Raw genomic sequence first — 13,215 nt, forward strand, 5'->3', positions numbered from 1 at the left:
TTATATGCAAAAATCAAAAGTGGACATAAAACAATGAAATGAATATTGTGTCATATTATCAATAACAATACACGTACCTTTAGTCATAGGCAGAGCTCTACACGAGTGCTGTAATACAACTGCATGGCTCTAAAAACACTATTTTCTCCAGCTCAGTGGCTTTTGTTGCAGCAGGGGTAGATGTCCGTCTGTGCCTGTAACATGGCTCTATGTGCGAAATAGTAGGAACAAGTTCAAGTTCTTAACAGACGTTTATAAAAGTAAATATACCTGTTGGCCTCCAATCTCTTGGAGAATTTGACGATGCACGTAGAGAAAACCCAGCATTTCTTTGTCAAAAGCCTAAAGGCTATTTGACTATTTCTGTTCTGTCAGTCACGATTCAGGTGCAATGTTGCATGTCGTGTATTCTTTTTTCCGACTGTATCCATCTAACGGAAACCCTGAGCCAGGAATGATGGTTTAACATTGTGGCTTATTCAGCAAAGTTCTTCACAGTCACGGTGAGATAAACTCCCTCAGTCTATCACACTCCTTAACCACACAGACAAAGGTTAGGCACATGCACATGGTGGAGGCGCTGGGTTTTACCAGGAGCGCACTCCCCTCAAAGAAGACCAACACATGGGGCATGTCCCCAGCTGCGCCACAGATCAGTCACCCACACTCAGCGCTAGAGCCAGGGGAGTCTCTGCTGTCCTGGGACCCGCCTGAATGGGCCAGCTCATAGGGACACACTCATGTACCGACCGGATTATCCACATGTATTCCTCCTGCTGTCTGTCACTTAGGACGTGAAGCTGAAGAACATGGGCTCGTGGGCCAGCCTGGCACAGAGGTCCCAGTCCAGCCAGGCGTCCTCGCTACGCTCGTCCAGCGACAGTTTCGAGCAGTTCAGGCGGGCGGCTCGGGAGAAGGAGGAGAGGGAGAGGCAGCTGAAGGTGCAGGCGGAGCAGGCCAAACGCCCGGAGCACAAGCCGCGGTGGGTCCCTGTCCGTTTTGGATAAACGATCAGACTTTTGTGATGAGAAATGTACCTCTATATAAAGCCACATGATTGGCACAAGTGTCTCTCTGGAGGAGAAGGAGGTAAGTACATGGACAAGTGAGCGCCTATTGTAAACTGTAGGGGCGTAGCAATGCATCATGGCGTACGAAAGTGTCGTGCGAGTTTCAGTCTCTTCTATTTGTTCATATTTAAGCCTGTGGCGCGTGTCATGTGTGTGTGTCGGCATCCAAACAGGACGCATGTGAGTCATCTTCACTGACAATCATCACTGAGTCATCATCACGTACGATCTGTGTGGCTCTGAGTCCTGCTGTTGACCAGGCTGATGGATTATAGATCCAGTGCGACAAATGCATAAAATCCAATCTTGGACTTTTTTGGAAACAAAGCTTTTAAGGCGGATTATGACCAAGTCTCAAATCTGACCACAACAACGATATCTTTTCTTTGACGCACCTTTTTTTAATGACGATAACGTAACAATGACCAGCTAAAATTAGCTCTTTGGGGACTAGAACATGACGAGACGTTTACGAGTTTACGTAAATGAGACGAGACAAAAATGGGAGAAAGTTTTTGGTCAGATCGTTCACAAACAGAGTTTGTGCGCGGAGCGAGAGAACACAGGGTAAACGTGACCCGGAGCAGCGCCGTGCTGCTCTTTCTCTCTCTCTCTCCCCGTGGCGTGCGGTCACTGCGAGCGTACATCCTCCTCGGAGCGTCTGACATCCACGTTACAGGGACAGTTGTCAATACCGTGGAAAGCACGTTGAGGTAGGCTACGTATGTGCAGACAGCGCTGTTGGTAAAAATATAAAACAAAATCTAGAAGCAACGATCAGAGGACGAGGAGAGCGGACGCTTTTGGGAAAAGTACTGTTCACAGTCGGCCGACCACTTCTGCCAGTGCCTATCGTGGTGTCATCTGTTTGTCAAAAGCTATAGAAAGTCAATAGATAGATTATTTATCCCAATTCCCAAGACTTATCGAAATTCATTATAACTATAACGAAAACTTGACAAAAACCACACTAAACAAGAAACAAAAGCAACATTTATAACCCTCTCCGTACAGCGCAGTGTGGGACCACGGCGTGCTCAGACTAACCACTGTGCTCTGTGTCTGCAGCCGAGACGACGACGACGCTGTGGAGCACGCTCGCAGGTCACATGACGAGGTCCGCCGTCACCAGGAGCAACTGCAACCATCCCCACGTGGCCCCACCCCTCCGGCCCCCGCACAGGCCCCACCCACACCCTCACCACAGCCCCCGGCCACGCCCCCTGCCGCAGCACTGACGTCTCTGGACCAACAGAGGGAGCTGGCGCGGCGGCGCGAGCAAGAGAGGCGGCACCGCGAGGCGGTATGTATCAGCCTTTAGGGTCTACTGTGAGTCAGGCACCGCCCTCACCATTAAAGCAGTCAGTGCAGAGGGAGAGACGGCCTTTAGGGTCTACTGTGAGTCAGGCACCGCCCTCACCATTAAAGCAGTCAGTGCAGAGGGAGAGAGACGGCCTTTAGGGTCTACTGTGAGTCAGGCACCGCCCTCACCATTAAAGCAGTCAGTGCAGAGGGAGAGACGGCCTTTAGGGTCTACTGTGAGTCAGGCACCGCCCTCACCATTAAAGCAGTCAGTGCAGAGGGAGAGACGGCCTTTAGGGTCTACTGTGAGTCAGGCACCGCCCTCACCATTAAAACAGTCAGTGCAGAGGGAGAGACGGCCTTTAGGGCTTCTACTGTGAGTCAGGCACCGCCCTCACCATTAAAACAGTCAGTGCAGAGGGAGAGACGGCCTTTAGGGCTTCTACTGTGAGTCAGGCACCGCCCTCACCATTAAAGCAGTCAGTGCAGAGGGAGAGACGGCCTTTAGGGCTTCTACTGTGAGTCAGGCACCGCCCTCACCATTAAAGCAGTCAGTGCAGAGGGAGAGACGGCCTTTAGGGCTTCTACTGTGAGTCAGGCACCGCCCTCACCATTAAAACAGTCAGTGCAGAGGGAGAGACGGCCTTTAGGGCTTCTACTGTGAGTCAGGCACCGCCCTCACCATTAAAGCAGTCAGTGCAGAGGGAGAGACGGCCTTTAGGGTCTACTGCGAGTCAGGCACCGCCCTCACCATTAAAACAGTCAGTGCAGAGGGAGAGACGGCCTTTAGGGTCTACTGTGAGTCAGGCACCGCCCTCACCATTAAAGCAGTCAGTGCAGAGGGAGAGACGGCCTTTAGGGCTTCTACTGTGAGTCAGGCACCGCCCTCACCATTAAAACAGTCAGTGCAGAGGGAGAGACGGCCTTTAGGGCTTCTACTGTGAGTCAGGCACCGCCCTCACCATTAAAGCAGTCAGTGCAGAGGGAGAGACGGCCTTTAGGGCTTCTACTGTGAGTCAGGCACCGCCCTCACCATTAAAACAGTCAGTGCAGAGGGAGAGACGGCCTTTAGGGTCTACTGTGAGTCAGGCACCGCCCTCTCCTCCTCTCCTCTATAGCTCTAACTGAGATGAAGATAGAAGATACAAAGCTCTTCCTCGTTTTAACTTTATTAAAAGTTTAAATATGGTTACATGAAGTGTTACACGATCCAAGAATAGTTACACAAAATGAAACAATTTGGATTTTTTCTAAGCCGATAAAAAGGGGAACTATATTGTAAGGCATAATATTACCAGGAGTAGTTGGTACTCCTGTCCCAGACCTTTTACTCCTCTCCTCACACTCTTCGGTCTCAAATAGCCAGTCTTTGTTTTGGTCAGAAACCGAAGACATTTGACCCGTTTCTTATTCACACCTGTAAACCAAGATTCCTTGTGTTTTGTGCCCTCAGATGGCTGACACCATTGACATCAATTTCCAAAGCGACTTGATGGCCATCTTTGAGGAGAACCTCTTCTGAGAGCGTGGACCAGACCCAGCACTGAAGCATCGCAGGCTGCACAGGGGCAACAGCATCCACTGACCAGGCATCATTGTGAAGGAAAACTTTTGAAAACATTGGACCAGCCCAGACGTTTACACACACAGCGGACTTCAGTATCAATGTGTGACTGATCTACATGCAGGTTCCATTAAGGTTTGGTACTGACTGGAAGCACGATTCAGACGACCTGGACATTTAGCATCAGCGCAAAACCTGATGGCTCTCTCGGCTAATACACACCGCTAACTTACAGATAATCCTAGTCTAATAAACAAAAGCTACACCTTTTACGTTAATCAATTAGATCCAAAATCAAGACTGTTTAGTCAAAAACACGGCACTTGCTTCATGTTGGTGATCCGTCAGCATTCATCTGACACGTCCTTCGTCCTGCGAAAGGAGGACAAGTGGACCTGCTCAGAGACAGACCTGGATTTGTCTTCATTCACAGACTTTGGAGCAGAGTATTATATTCCGCCGTCGATGACATTCGAATCTGTTCATGTTCATGCGACTGCGTCAACAGAAAGTGAACATTTGTTTTCACGATTATTTCACCATGTTATTTCCACTGCTGCCTACAGAGGGAGCTCCAGGCCAGTTTGAAATCCTGATACACTGACTGCATCTAAAAAGTGTAAATACTTAGCAACCTCCTTCTCCTCATCATTGACCCAGACGTGCCTCATCGTCAGCTGTGACAGGGAGCGTCCGAAAGTGTCAGTGCAGTTAGGAGGGAGTTAAAGGGGCTGTGATGTTTCCTTTAACACCTCCTTTATCAGAGGAACCTCGGGATGTTCCTCATCAGCCCATAAGGAGCTAAGAACAATCCCACAAACCACTGCTGCCTCCCACAGGTTTCAGAACTCTCCGATCTCCACACGAGTGTAAAATTATGGACAGTTTTGCTGCTTGACGTTTCATTCAATGAAAATATGAGCTTTGCCCTAAATATTTGAGAGTATGAAGCAGGTCATGCAGTGTTGGAGCCACAGCAGCATCTGGAACGTTTGATTATTGGAAATCTATGAACTGGTGACAACATTATGCACCTTTGTTACATTTCACAAGAACAAAACTGAAGCCACATGGATTCATTTGCATAAGCTCCACTAATGCATCTGTCTGCAGTGAACGACAGCACAGGATTTGGTGAATATCAGTAATGATTGAACGGTGCAGTTTATAAAGAGATAGGAAGGTTCAGATTGTCCTGACACAGGAGGAGCAGGAGAAGGAAAAGGAGTTTTTGCACTTTTTAGATGCAGCCCCTGCGTCTCGCTCCCTGATCTTCTGACGACATCGACATTACTGGAAATGAGGCGGTTTCAGGCGGTGAAATGCTGATGGAATGCTGGAAGGTTCTTCAGCAGGTTCTTCTTCTTCTGTGTCTGCGCCTAACGGCCTCTCCTCCTCTGCGCATGTATTCGTTCAGACACTAGATCCGATACACGCCGCAAAGATCCTCTCTGGCCTTCGTCTTTCTGTCTCCGTCAGCGGCGTTTGGGACCCTCCACACTCTGACTGACCGCGGGGCTACACGACCTTCTTAATCCACTTCTTTGAGTTTTTACATGTACATAATGATTTTCTCCTCAAATTTATCGCTATTTATTCTTTCTTTAGGCTTTTAGTTTCCCCCGGCGTTGTCGTGCGCGTCGCGGCCCCCTGTCCGTCGTACTCGGTCCATTAGCCGTTTGGTTCTGTGTGGTTTTCTGTTTGTTCCCGTTGGTTTGTTGAGAGTCACCTTGTTCAAAAATATAGAGTACAACCTTTTTTTATGGAAAAGTATTAAAAATTATATTTAATAACACTCTGTATGCTGAGCTTTTGTTATGTGTCTGCAGTCTTTGATTTGAACACGCTGCACGGCGTTTCTGTTTCATCGAATTAAACGAAAGAAGATTTGACTCTGATAGTTGTTAAAGTGATAGTCTGGAAGTCTCAATGTTTTAAATTTTATAAAATGTGCAATATCGATCACCTGGTCTTGCGTTTTGATGTAAAGTAAGTAATAATATATATTATTTTTTGTTAAGTCCCTCCTTCCCAGATCTCAGCAACTAATCAGAGTCTAGTATCCTCCTGCGTTGACCAATGAGACGCGTTTTTACTTTGAACCAGCCTATCTGGTCCAATCAGGAGGGAGGGGGAGGAGCTTGAATGTTTTGAAAATTATTTTCCTGCGCTCTCATTTTGTAAACTAAGAAGAGCTTTCTGGTTAAAGGGGGAGGACTTTGATTGTTTACTTTAAAATTTCACTTTGCAAACTTGCAGACTATCACTTTAAGAAAAGGTAATTTAGTGTAATTCCTCCTTTAGCATGTTGATGTAAAGAAGAGAAAGTATGTTTTCTGTCAATTAACCTCTTAACCCCACTGTTTTCTTCAGCTTTACCCAAATCTAAAGGTTTACACCCTATAAGCCAGCTAAGACCTACAAAACTCATCTTTTCCTCACGTCACTTTTTGACATTTTTTATTGCTTTTTTTGTTACATTTTCGCCACATTTTCATCCTCGTTTTTGTGTCAGTGGTTAAAGTGATGGTTTGTAAGATTAAGAAGTGTGGAGAGTGAGAGTGGAATTTTAAAGTAAACAATCAAGGATTAGGGTTAGGAGAACACTAAACACGGCTTAAAGGTAAAGGTTTACAGTAAAAAGTGGCTAACGTTGCCTGCTTACCTTTAGCTTGAGCTGCTAAAGGATCAATAGCGCCTCCCTCAGGCAAAAAGGCAATAATCCAAGCCGTTTCTTCACTCGTGTCACATCCATGTTGAATCATACAGATCTGCCTCATATCCATGAACATGAAACTCACACATACATTTTTCCCACGTGACGACACACAGGAAAGATCTGCCCCCCTTTAACTTTTTGACATTTTGCCATGCTATGGACCACAAACATAAATATGTTTCAATATTTTTTTACGTAAAAGACCCACACTAAGTGACACAATCATGAAGTGAAATGAAATTCATAAATGATTTAGATTTTTTGTATAAATAAAAAACTGAAAAGTGTGATGTGCAAGAGTATAGGCCCCCTTTCCTTTTAATGCAGCCGATTGCCTTCAGAAGTTGCCGGATGACCCAATGACTACATTTATTTATTTATTTATTTATTTATTTATTTATTTATTTATTTATTTATTTATTTATTTATTTATTTATTTATTGACTGCGGAATTCTTCCGCAGTCAATTATTGGTTTTCATGTTCTTTATTGATTGACTGCGGAATTCTTCCGCAGTCAATTATTGGTTTTCATGTTCTTTATTATTATTCCTCTTCCATCTTTTTCCCGATTTTCTAGAGCTTTCAGCACCTTCATGCTTTGTGCAATTTATGCAAGTTATGCATCAAAATGTTCCGCATGTTGAGGAGAAGGTGCTATTACTTTTGGGACTTCTGCAACTTACGGTTTTTCCGCAATCGGCCGAAATGTCGGAGATTTTTCCCATTGACTTATAATGGGGCTGCCGCAAATCCATGCTTTTCTGCACTTTTTTCTGCATTTTCTGCAATTTCTGCACTTTGTGCATGTTCAGCTTCTGCAACTTGTGGGTTTTGAGAAAAAATTGGCCTTCTGGAGTTTTCCAGTTTTTTTATACGGGAGTTTGAAATTTTTGCATTGGTGTGTATGTGGACCTGTCGCATTAGTGTGTATGGGGTGAATCCAGCCAATGGGGAGACTCCAGGACTTTCAGCCGTTTGTGCAGCTTCTGCCAACAGTTTGACCAGTTTATGGAATTTAAAAAGTTTTTGCAATATTAATAATTTATGCAAAGTAACCACTTTATGGGATTTAACCAGTTTATGCATTTTAAAGTGTTTATGCAACTTAAGAGTTTATGCCATTTAGGATTTATGCATTTTAAAGCGTTTATGCAATTTACATAATTTATGCGAATTATCCCATTCATGCATTTTACCACTTTATGCAGTTTATACAGTTCATGCAATATGACATTTTATGCATTTTACCAGTTTATGCAAATTTGATTATGCAATTTGAAGGGTTTATGCAATTTCTGCATTCGCTTCCCGCATTTCCGCAGTCAATCGCAATGGCGCAGCCATTGCATTTCTAGTTATTATTCCTCTTCCATCTTTTTCCCGATTTTCTAGAGCTTTCAGCACCTTCATGCTTTGTGCAATTTATGCAAGTTATGCATCAAAATGTTCCGCATGTTGAGGAGAAGGGTGCTATTACTTTTGGGACTTCTGCAACTTACGGTTTTTACGCAATCGGCCAAAATGTCGGAGATTTTTCCCATTGACTTATAATGGGGCTGCCGCAAATCCATGCTTTTCTGCACTTTTTTCTGCATTTTATGCAATTTCTGCACTTTGTGCATGTTCAGCTTCTGCAACTTGTGGGTTTTGAGAAAAAAATGTCCTTCTGCAGTTTTCCAGTTTTTTTATACGGGAGTTTTAAATTTTTGCATTGGTGTGTATGGGGGAATCCAGCCAATGGGGAGACTCCAGGACTTTCAGCCATTTGTGCAGCTTCTGCCAATCAAGCACTGAGGCCATTTCAACAGTTTGACCAGTTTATGGAATATAAAAGTTTATGCAATAATAACAATTTATGCAAATTAACCACTTTATGCATTTTAAACCGTTTATGCAACTTAAGAGTTTATGCAATTTACATAATTTATGCAAATTAACCCATTCATGCATTTTACCACTTTATGCATTTTACCAGTTTATGCAAATTTGATTATGCAATTTGAAGAGTTTATGCAATTTCTGCATTCTCTTCCCGCATTTCCGCAGTCAATCGCAATGGCGCAGCCATTGCATTTCTAGTTATTATTCCTCTTCCATCTTTTTCCCGATTTTCTAGAGCTTTCAGCACCTTCATGCTTTGTGCAATTTATGCAAGTTATGCATCAAAATGTTCCGCATTTTGAGGAGAAGGGTGCTATTACTTTTGGGACTCCTGCAACTTACGGTTTTTCCGCAATCGGCCAAAATGTCGGCGATTTTTCCCATTGACTTATAATGGGGCTGCCGCAAATCCATGCTTTTCTGCACTTTTTTCTGCATTTTATGCAATTTCTGCACTTTGTGCATGTTCAGCTTCTGCAACTTGTGGGTTTTGAGAAAAAATTGGCCTTCTGCAGTTTTCCAGTTTTTTTATACGAGAGTTTGAAATTTTGCATTAGTGTGTATGTGCGAATCCAGCCAATGGGGACTCCAGGACTTTCAGCCATTTGTGCTTCTGCCAATCAAGCACTTTCAACAGTTTGACCAGTTTATGGAGTTAAAAAGTTTGTGCATTTTAAACCATTTATGCAACTGACGAGTTTATGCCATTTAGGACTTTTGAATTTTAAAGAGTTTATGCAATTTACATAATTTATGCAAATTAACCCATTCATGCATTTTACCACTTATGCAGTTTATACAGTTTATGCAACATGACATTTTATGATTTTACCACTTTATGCAAATGAGATTATGCAAATTAAGCAATTTATGCAATTTGAACAGTTTATGCAATTTCTGCATTCGCTTCCCGCAATTCCGCAGTCAATCGCAATGGCGCAGCCATTGCATTTCTAGTTTATTTATTTATTTATTTATTTATGAACATTATTGGAGGAGCAGCCCCAAGAGATGAATCATCTCGTTTTCATGGGGGTCCTCAAGATATGTCCAAGAAAAATAGAACAGAAAACAGCAGTAGAGTAGATGCAACCAAATCAAACAAAATGATAATAGTAATAATAATAAAATAAAAAAACGAAATAATAATAATAAACAAAACCTTAACGCACACACACCACACACACACACTCACACACTAGCTCTCATATTTCACCTCCCCACCTCGAAGGAGTACAGTGGTTCCCAAACTGTTATTATTATTATTATTATTATTATTATTTTTTTAAACACATCATGAAGGTGCTTCAAGGGTTAAGTGTTTTGAAAAGTACTTGGTGTGAGATGTTTGAGAACCACTGGTGTAACATAATGTATACAACACAATACCTTTCCTAGTAAAACACTACATCACAGATATAACTAAAGACAGGCTCTGTGTGAACAGAGCAGATTTGAACAGTGGAAAAGATGTAATGGAACGAATGGAAACTGGAAGATCATTCCAAGCACGAGGGCCCTAACACAGAAAGCATGTTTCCCCATTTCTCTTTTGGCTCTGGGCGACAGTGGCGCAGATGGTAGGCGACAGGTTCGAATCCCACCTCCTGAAAGTCGTTGTGTCCTTGGGCAAGACACTTCACCCACATTGCCCCCAGTGTCTGCGTACATTGGTGTGTGAATGAGAGTATGAATGGGTGAGTGGATCCTGGCTGTAAAGCGCTTTGAGTGCCTAATGTAGGTGAGACCATTTACCATTACAATGAAGATCTGATCATGGTGACGAAGGCTGTATTGCGAACTGTAAGGCACTAAATATTGTGATAAATAATTTGGATACTTAAAGTAAAAACATTTAAAAATGAGTTGTAGCCAGTGATATTGTCTTCCAGCTGAAGGTCCAAGCCAGGACAACTGTTCATACATCACACAGTGATGTGTCCTATAGGGGCAGCAGAGGACAAATCTGCACAGGCTGTTGTAGACCACATCCAGAGAGTGTAGACAGGTGGCCGTGGTGTTAGAATATATAATATCTGCATAGTCTAGAAAAGGTAGGAACAGCTGAGAAACAATTGTCCTCCTTACCTGAAAGTTAAAACTATCGATTGGTATAATGTTTTGAGACGAAAGTTAAGTTCATTGGTAAGGGCGTGTACATGAGCTTTGAAAGAAAGATCAGTTTCCAGCCAAACGCCGAGGTATTTACATTTCTCTGTTGGCTCCAGAATAGAGAAATCCAGAAAATGCAGATTAAGATTATTTCTATCTTTCTCCTGGAAAAGCATACTATAATATAAGATTTAGATTTGTTAAGCAAGAGTTTATTAACCGACAGCCACTGCTGTACAGAATCAAAGTCATGTTGTAAAGAATCATTTATGTCGGGAATATTTGGTTTGGAGCAATATATAATTGTATCATCTGCATAAAGATGAATATCACATTCTGAACAGCAGAGCGGCAAGTCATTGATAAAGATGGAAAATAACAAAGGCCCAAGTGAAGAACCTCCCAATCACTAGGACGTTTTGTGCGTTTGTGTTTATTCCCTGTCCCTCTGCTTAAACAGACTGATAAGATCCCCATTTACCCAGAGTAGATGATGGCCTTTGACCTTTATAGATGTCCATGGAGCATGTTTATCTATGACCTGCACAAATTCAGTATAAAAGAAATCCCAGGCAGCTTCCGCATCAGGAATTAGGCTGAGTCTATTCCAGTTTGTCCTACTCACATCATTTATAAAGAAATCCCTGTTAAATGATTTCATGTCGCATTCTTATGTTTTTAGGAGGAAGATGCGGAGTTGAAATTTTCCAAATGCAATATATAATAGAATGGTCGCTGAAACATTCCGAGAGAACGCCAGATTTGATTATTCTGTTGGGGTGTGTGACTAATATCCAGTCAAGGCTCTTGAATCATTTGTGTAAGGTTTGAACCATTGAACATGCTGGAAGATCATCAGAGTACAAGGATCAGTCCAGTTTAAATTAAAGTCCCCCGATAGCATAATCTCTGAGTCTCCAAGCGATGAAACAGTGGCTCAGATGTTTCTAACAGACTCTAACTTGGGAGATGTTGGTGGGCGGTGTATATTGCCAATTATTAATTGTTTGTTTGCATGAAGAATGATTGTAACAAAAATACCTTCAAAAAGCTCAGGTTTCACTTTAGGAGTAATAAATTGTGATTTCAAATTAGATGAAACATAAGTGGCGACCCCCCCTGCCCTGGATCCTCTATCTGACCTATATATGATTTAGTTATCCAGTTTAACATGGTCTGCTGTACTTTCATTTAGCCACGTTTCAGATAGTGTTATTATATTGGGATTATTATAAACAAGCCAGGCCCTGAACTAAACTACCAATGTTTAGATGAATTGCATGAAGACCTTTACCCATTGATTACAATTTGAAAGTGAATGCTAAAGTAAAGCCAACTGGACATGTCTACTATATTGTGAGGCGTAATGATACGAGGAGCACAACGTCCGCGCAGTAACTCCTAAAGACTTCCCCCCCCCGCTCACTTCCGTCAATAACCTTTAGGAGTTACGTTGTGCTCCTCGTATCATTACGCCTCACAATATAGTACCCCTTTTTATCTGCTTATAAAATCGACATGCTACATTTCTGTGTAAATATACTTCGCATGAAAACACTTCACGTAACTTTATTTAAATAGGGAACACGTGGAAGAGCTTGGTAGCTTCTATCGTGAGCTTTTTCGGAGCTATATGACATGTGGGAGAGGCTGCGTGACAGAGCGCACGGACAAAGACCAGACAGGGATATATTAACTCGACTAAGATTAGGTAAGAACATTGCGCTTTGAGTGCCTAATGTAGGTGGAAAAGCGCTATATAAGTTGAGACCATTTACCAACATATCTCAGTATGTAAAAACGGTGGCCTATTCCTTTAATGCTCGTATCATGTGAAAAACTGAATCTCCCGCACACTGTAAATCTTGCAAACAGTGAGGTTTTATTTACAACGTTTTGGCTCTAGGCCTTATTCAAGCAAATGGCTATAGGTGAGGATCCATCCATCCATTTTCTTCCATTTTCCCCTTGCCGGGTCATGGGGGCAGCGGAGGAGGTGAAGAGCCACCTTAAAAAGGAGTGGCCAATGGCGCAAAAATGACCGTGTCCAAAATAAAAGGTACACAGGCCATAAAACATTTTACACCCAATACAGATCAGTGCACACATAATATATGTTACATACATTATACATTATACAATTATACAAGCTCGGGTCCTCTACCGTCGGCCTGGGAGCTTGAGGGTTCTACGCAGTATCTTTGCTGTTCCTAGAACTGCACTTTTCTGGACCGAGATGTCTGATGTATTTCCTGGGATCTGCTGGAGCCACTCCTCCAGTTTGGGGGTCACTGCCCCGAGTGCCCCAACGACCACGGGCACCACTGATGCCTTCACCCTCCAGGTTTTCTCCAGCTCTTCTCTGAGCCCCTGGTATTTCTCGAGTTTCTCGTGTTCCTTTTTCCTGATGTTGAAGTCGCTTGGTATTGCTAAGTCGACCACAATGGCTTTCCTCTGCTCTTTGTCACCACCACAATTAGTCCATGGGCCAGACCAAATATCGGTACCGAAAAGGTGGCAAAGGCTATCATTGATTTTGAAGTAGGTCCATGTCTGAGGTTTATA

At 43.0% G+C, this 13,215-nt stretch overlaps 1 protein-coding gene and 1 long non-coding RNA gene across 5 annotated transcripts in view; one reads left to right on the forward strand and one right to left on the reverse strand.

The window, feature by feature from the left end:
* LOC306961413 overlaps positions 1-13,215 on the reverse strand; it is a 148,724-nt gene that overhangs the window by 111,293 nt on the left and 24,216 nt on the right. The gene's annotated exons all lie outside the window — the stretch shown is intronic.
* LOC306961346 (bromodomain-containing protein 4-like) overlaps positions 1-13,215 on the forward strand; it is a 461,990-nt gene that overhangs the window by 40,056 nt on the left and 408,719 nt on the right. For 2 of the 4 annotated variants that reach the window (XM_079554045.1, XM_079554047.1), the window contains 3 exons: positions 792-982; positions 2,139-2,373; positions 3,826-4,980. In XM_079554045.1, coding sequence (XP_079410171.1) covers positions 792-982; positions 2,139-2,373; positions 3,826-3,894 — 495 coding nt within the window. In that variant the 3' untranslated portion in view covers positions 3,895-4,980. Of the gene's footprint in view, positions 1-791; positions 983-2,138; positions 2,374-3,825; positions 4,982-13,215 lie in introns of those variants that run through there. The other 2 variants (XR_013792757.1, XM_079554046.1) reach the window with 2 other exon arrangements.

Source organism: Gobius niger (genome assembly GCF_951799975.1).
Source record: "Gobius niger genome assembly, chromosome: 3".
Taxonomy (NCBI): Eukaryota; Metazoa; Chordata; class Actinopteri; order Gobiiformes; family Gobiidae; genus Gobius; species Gobius niger.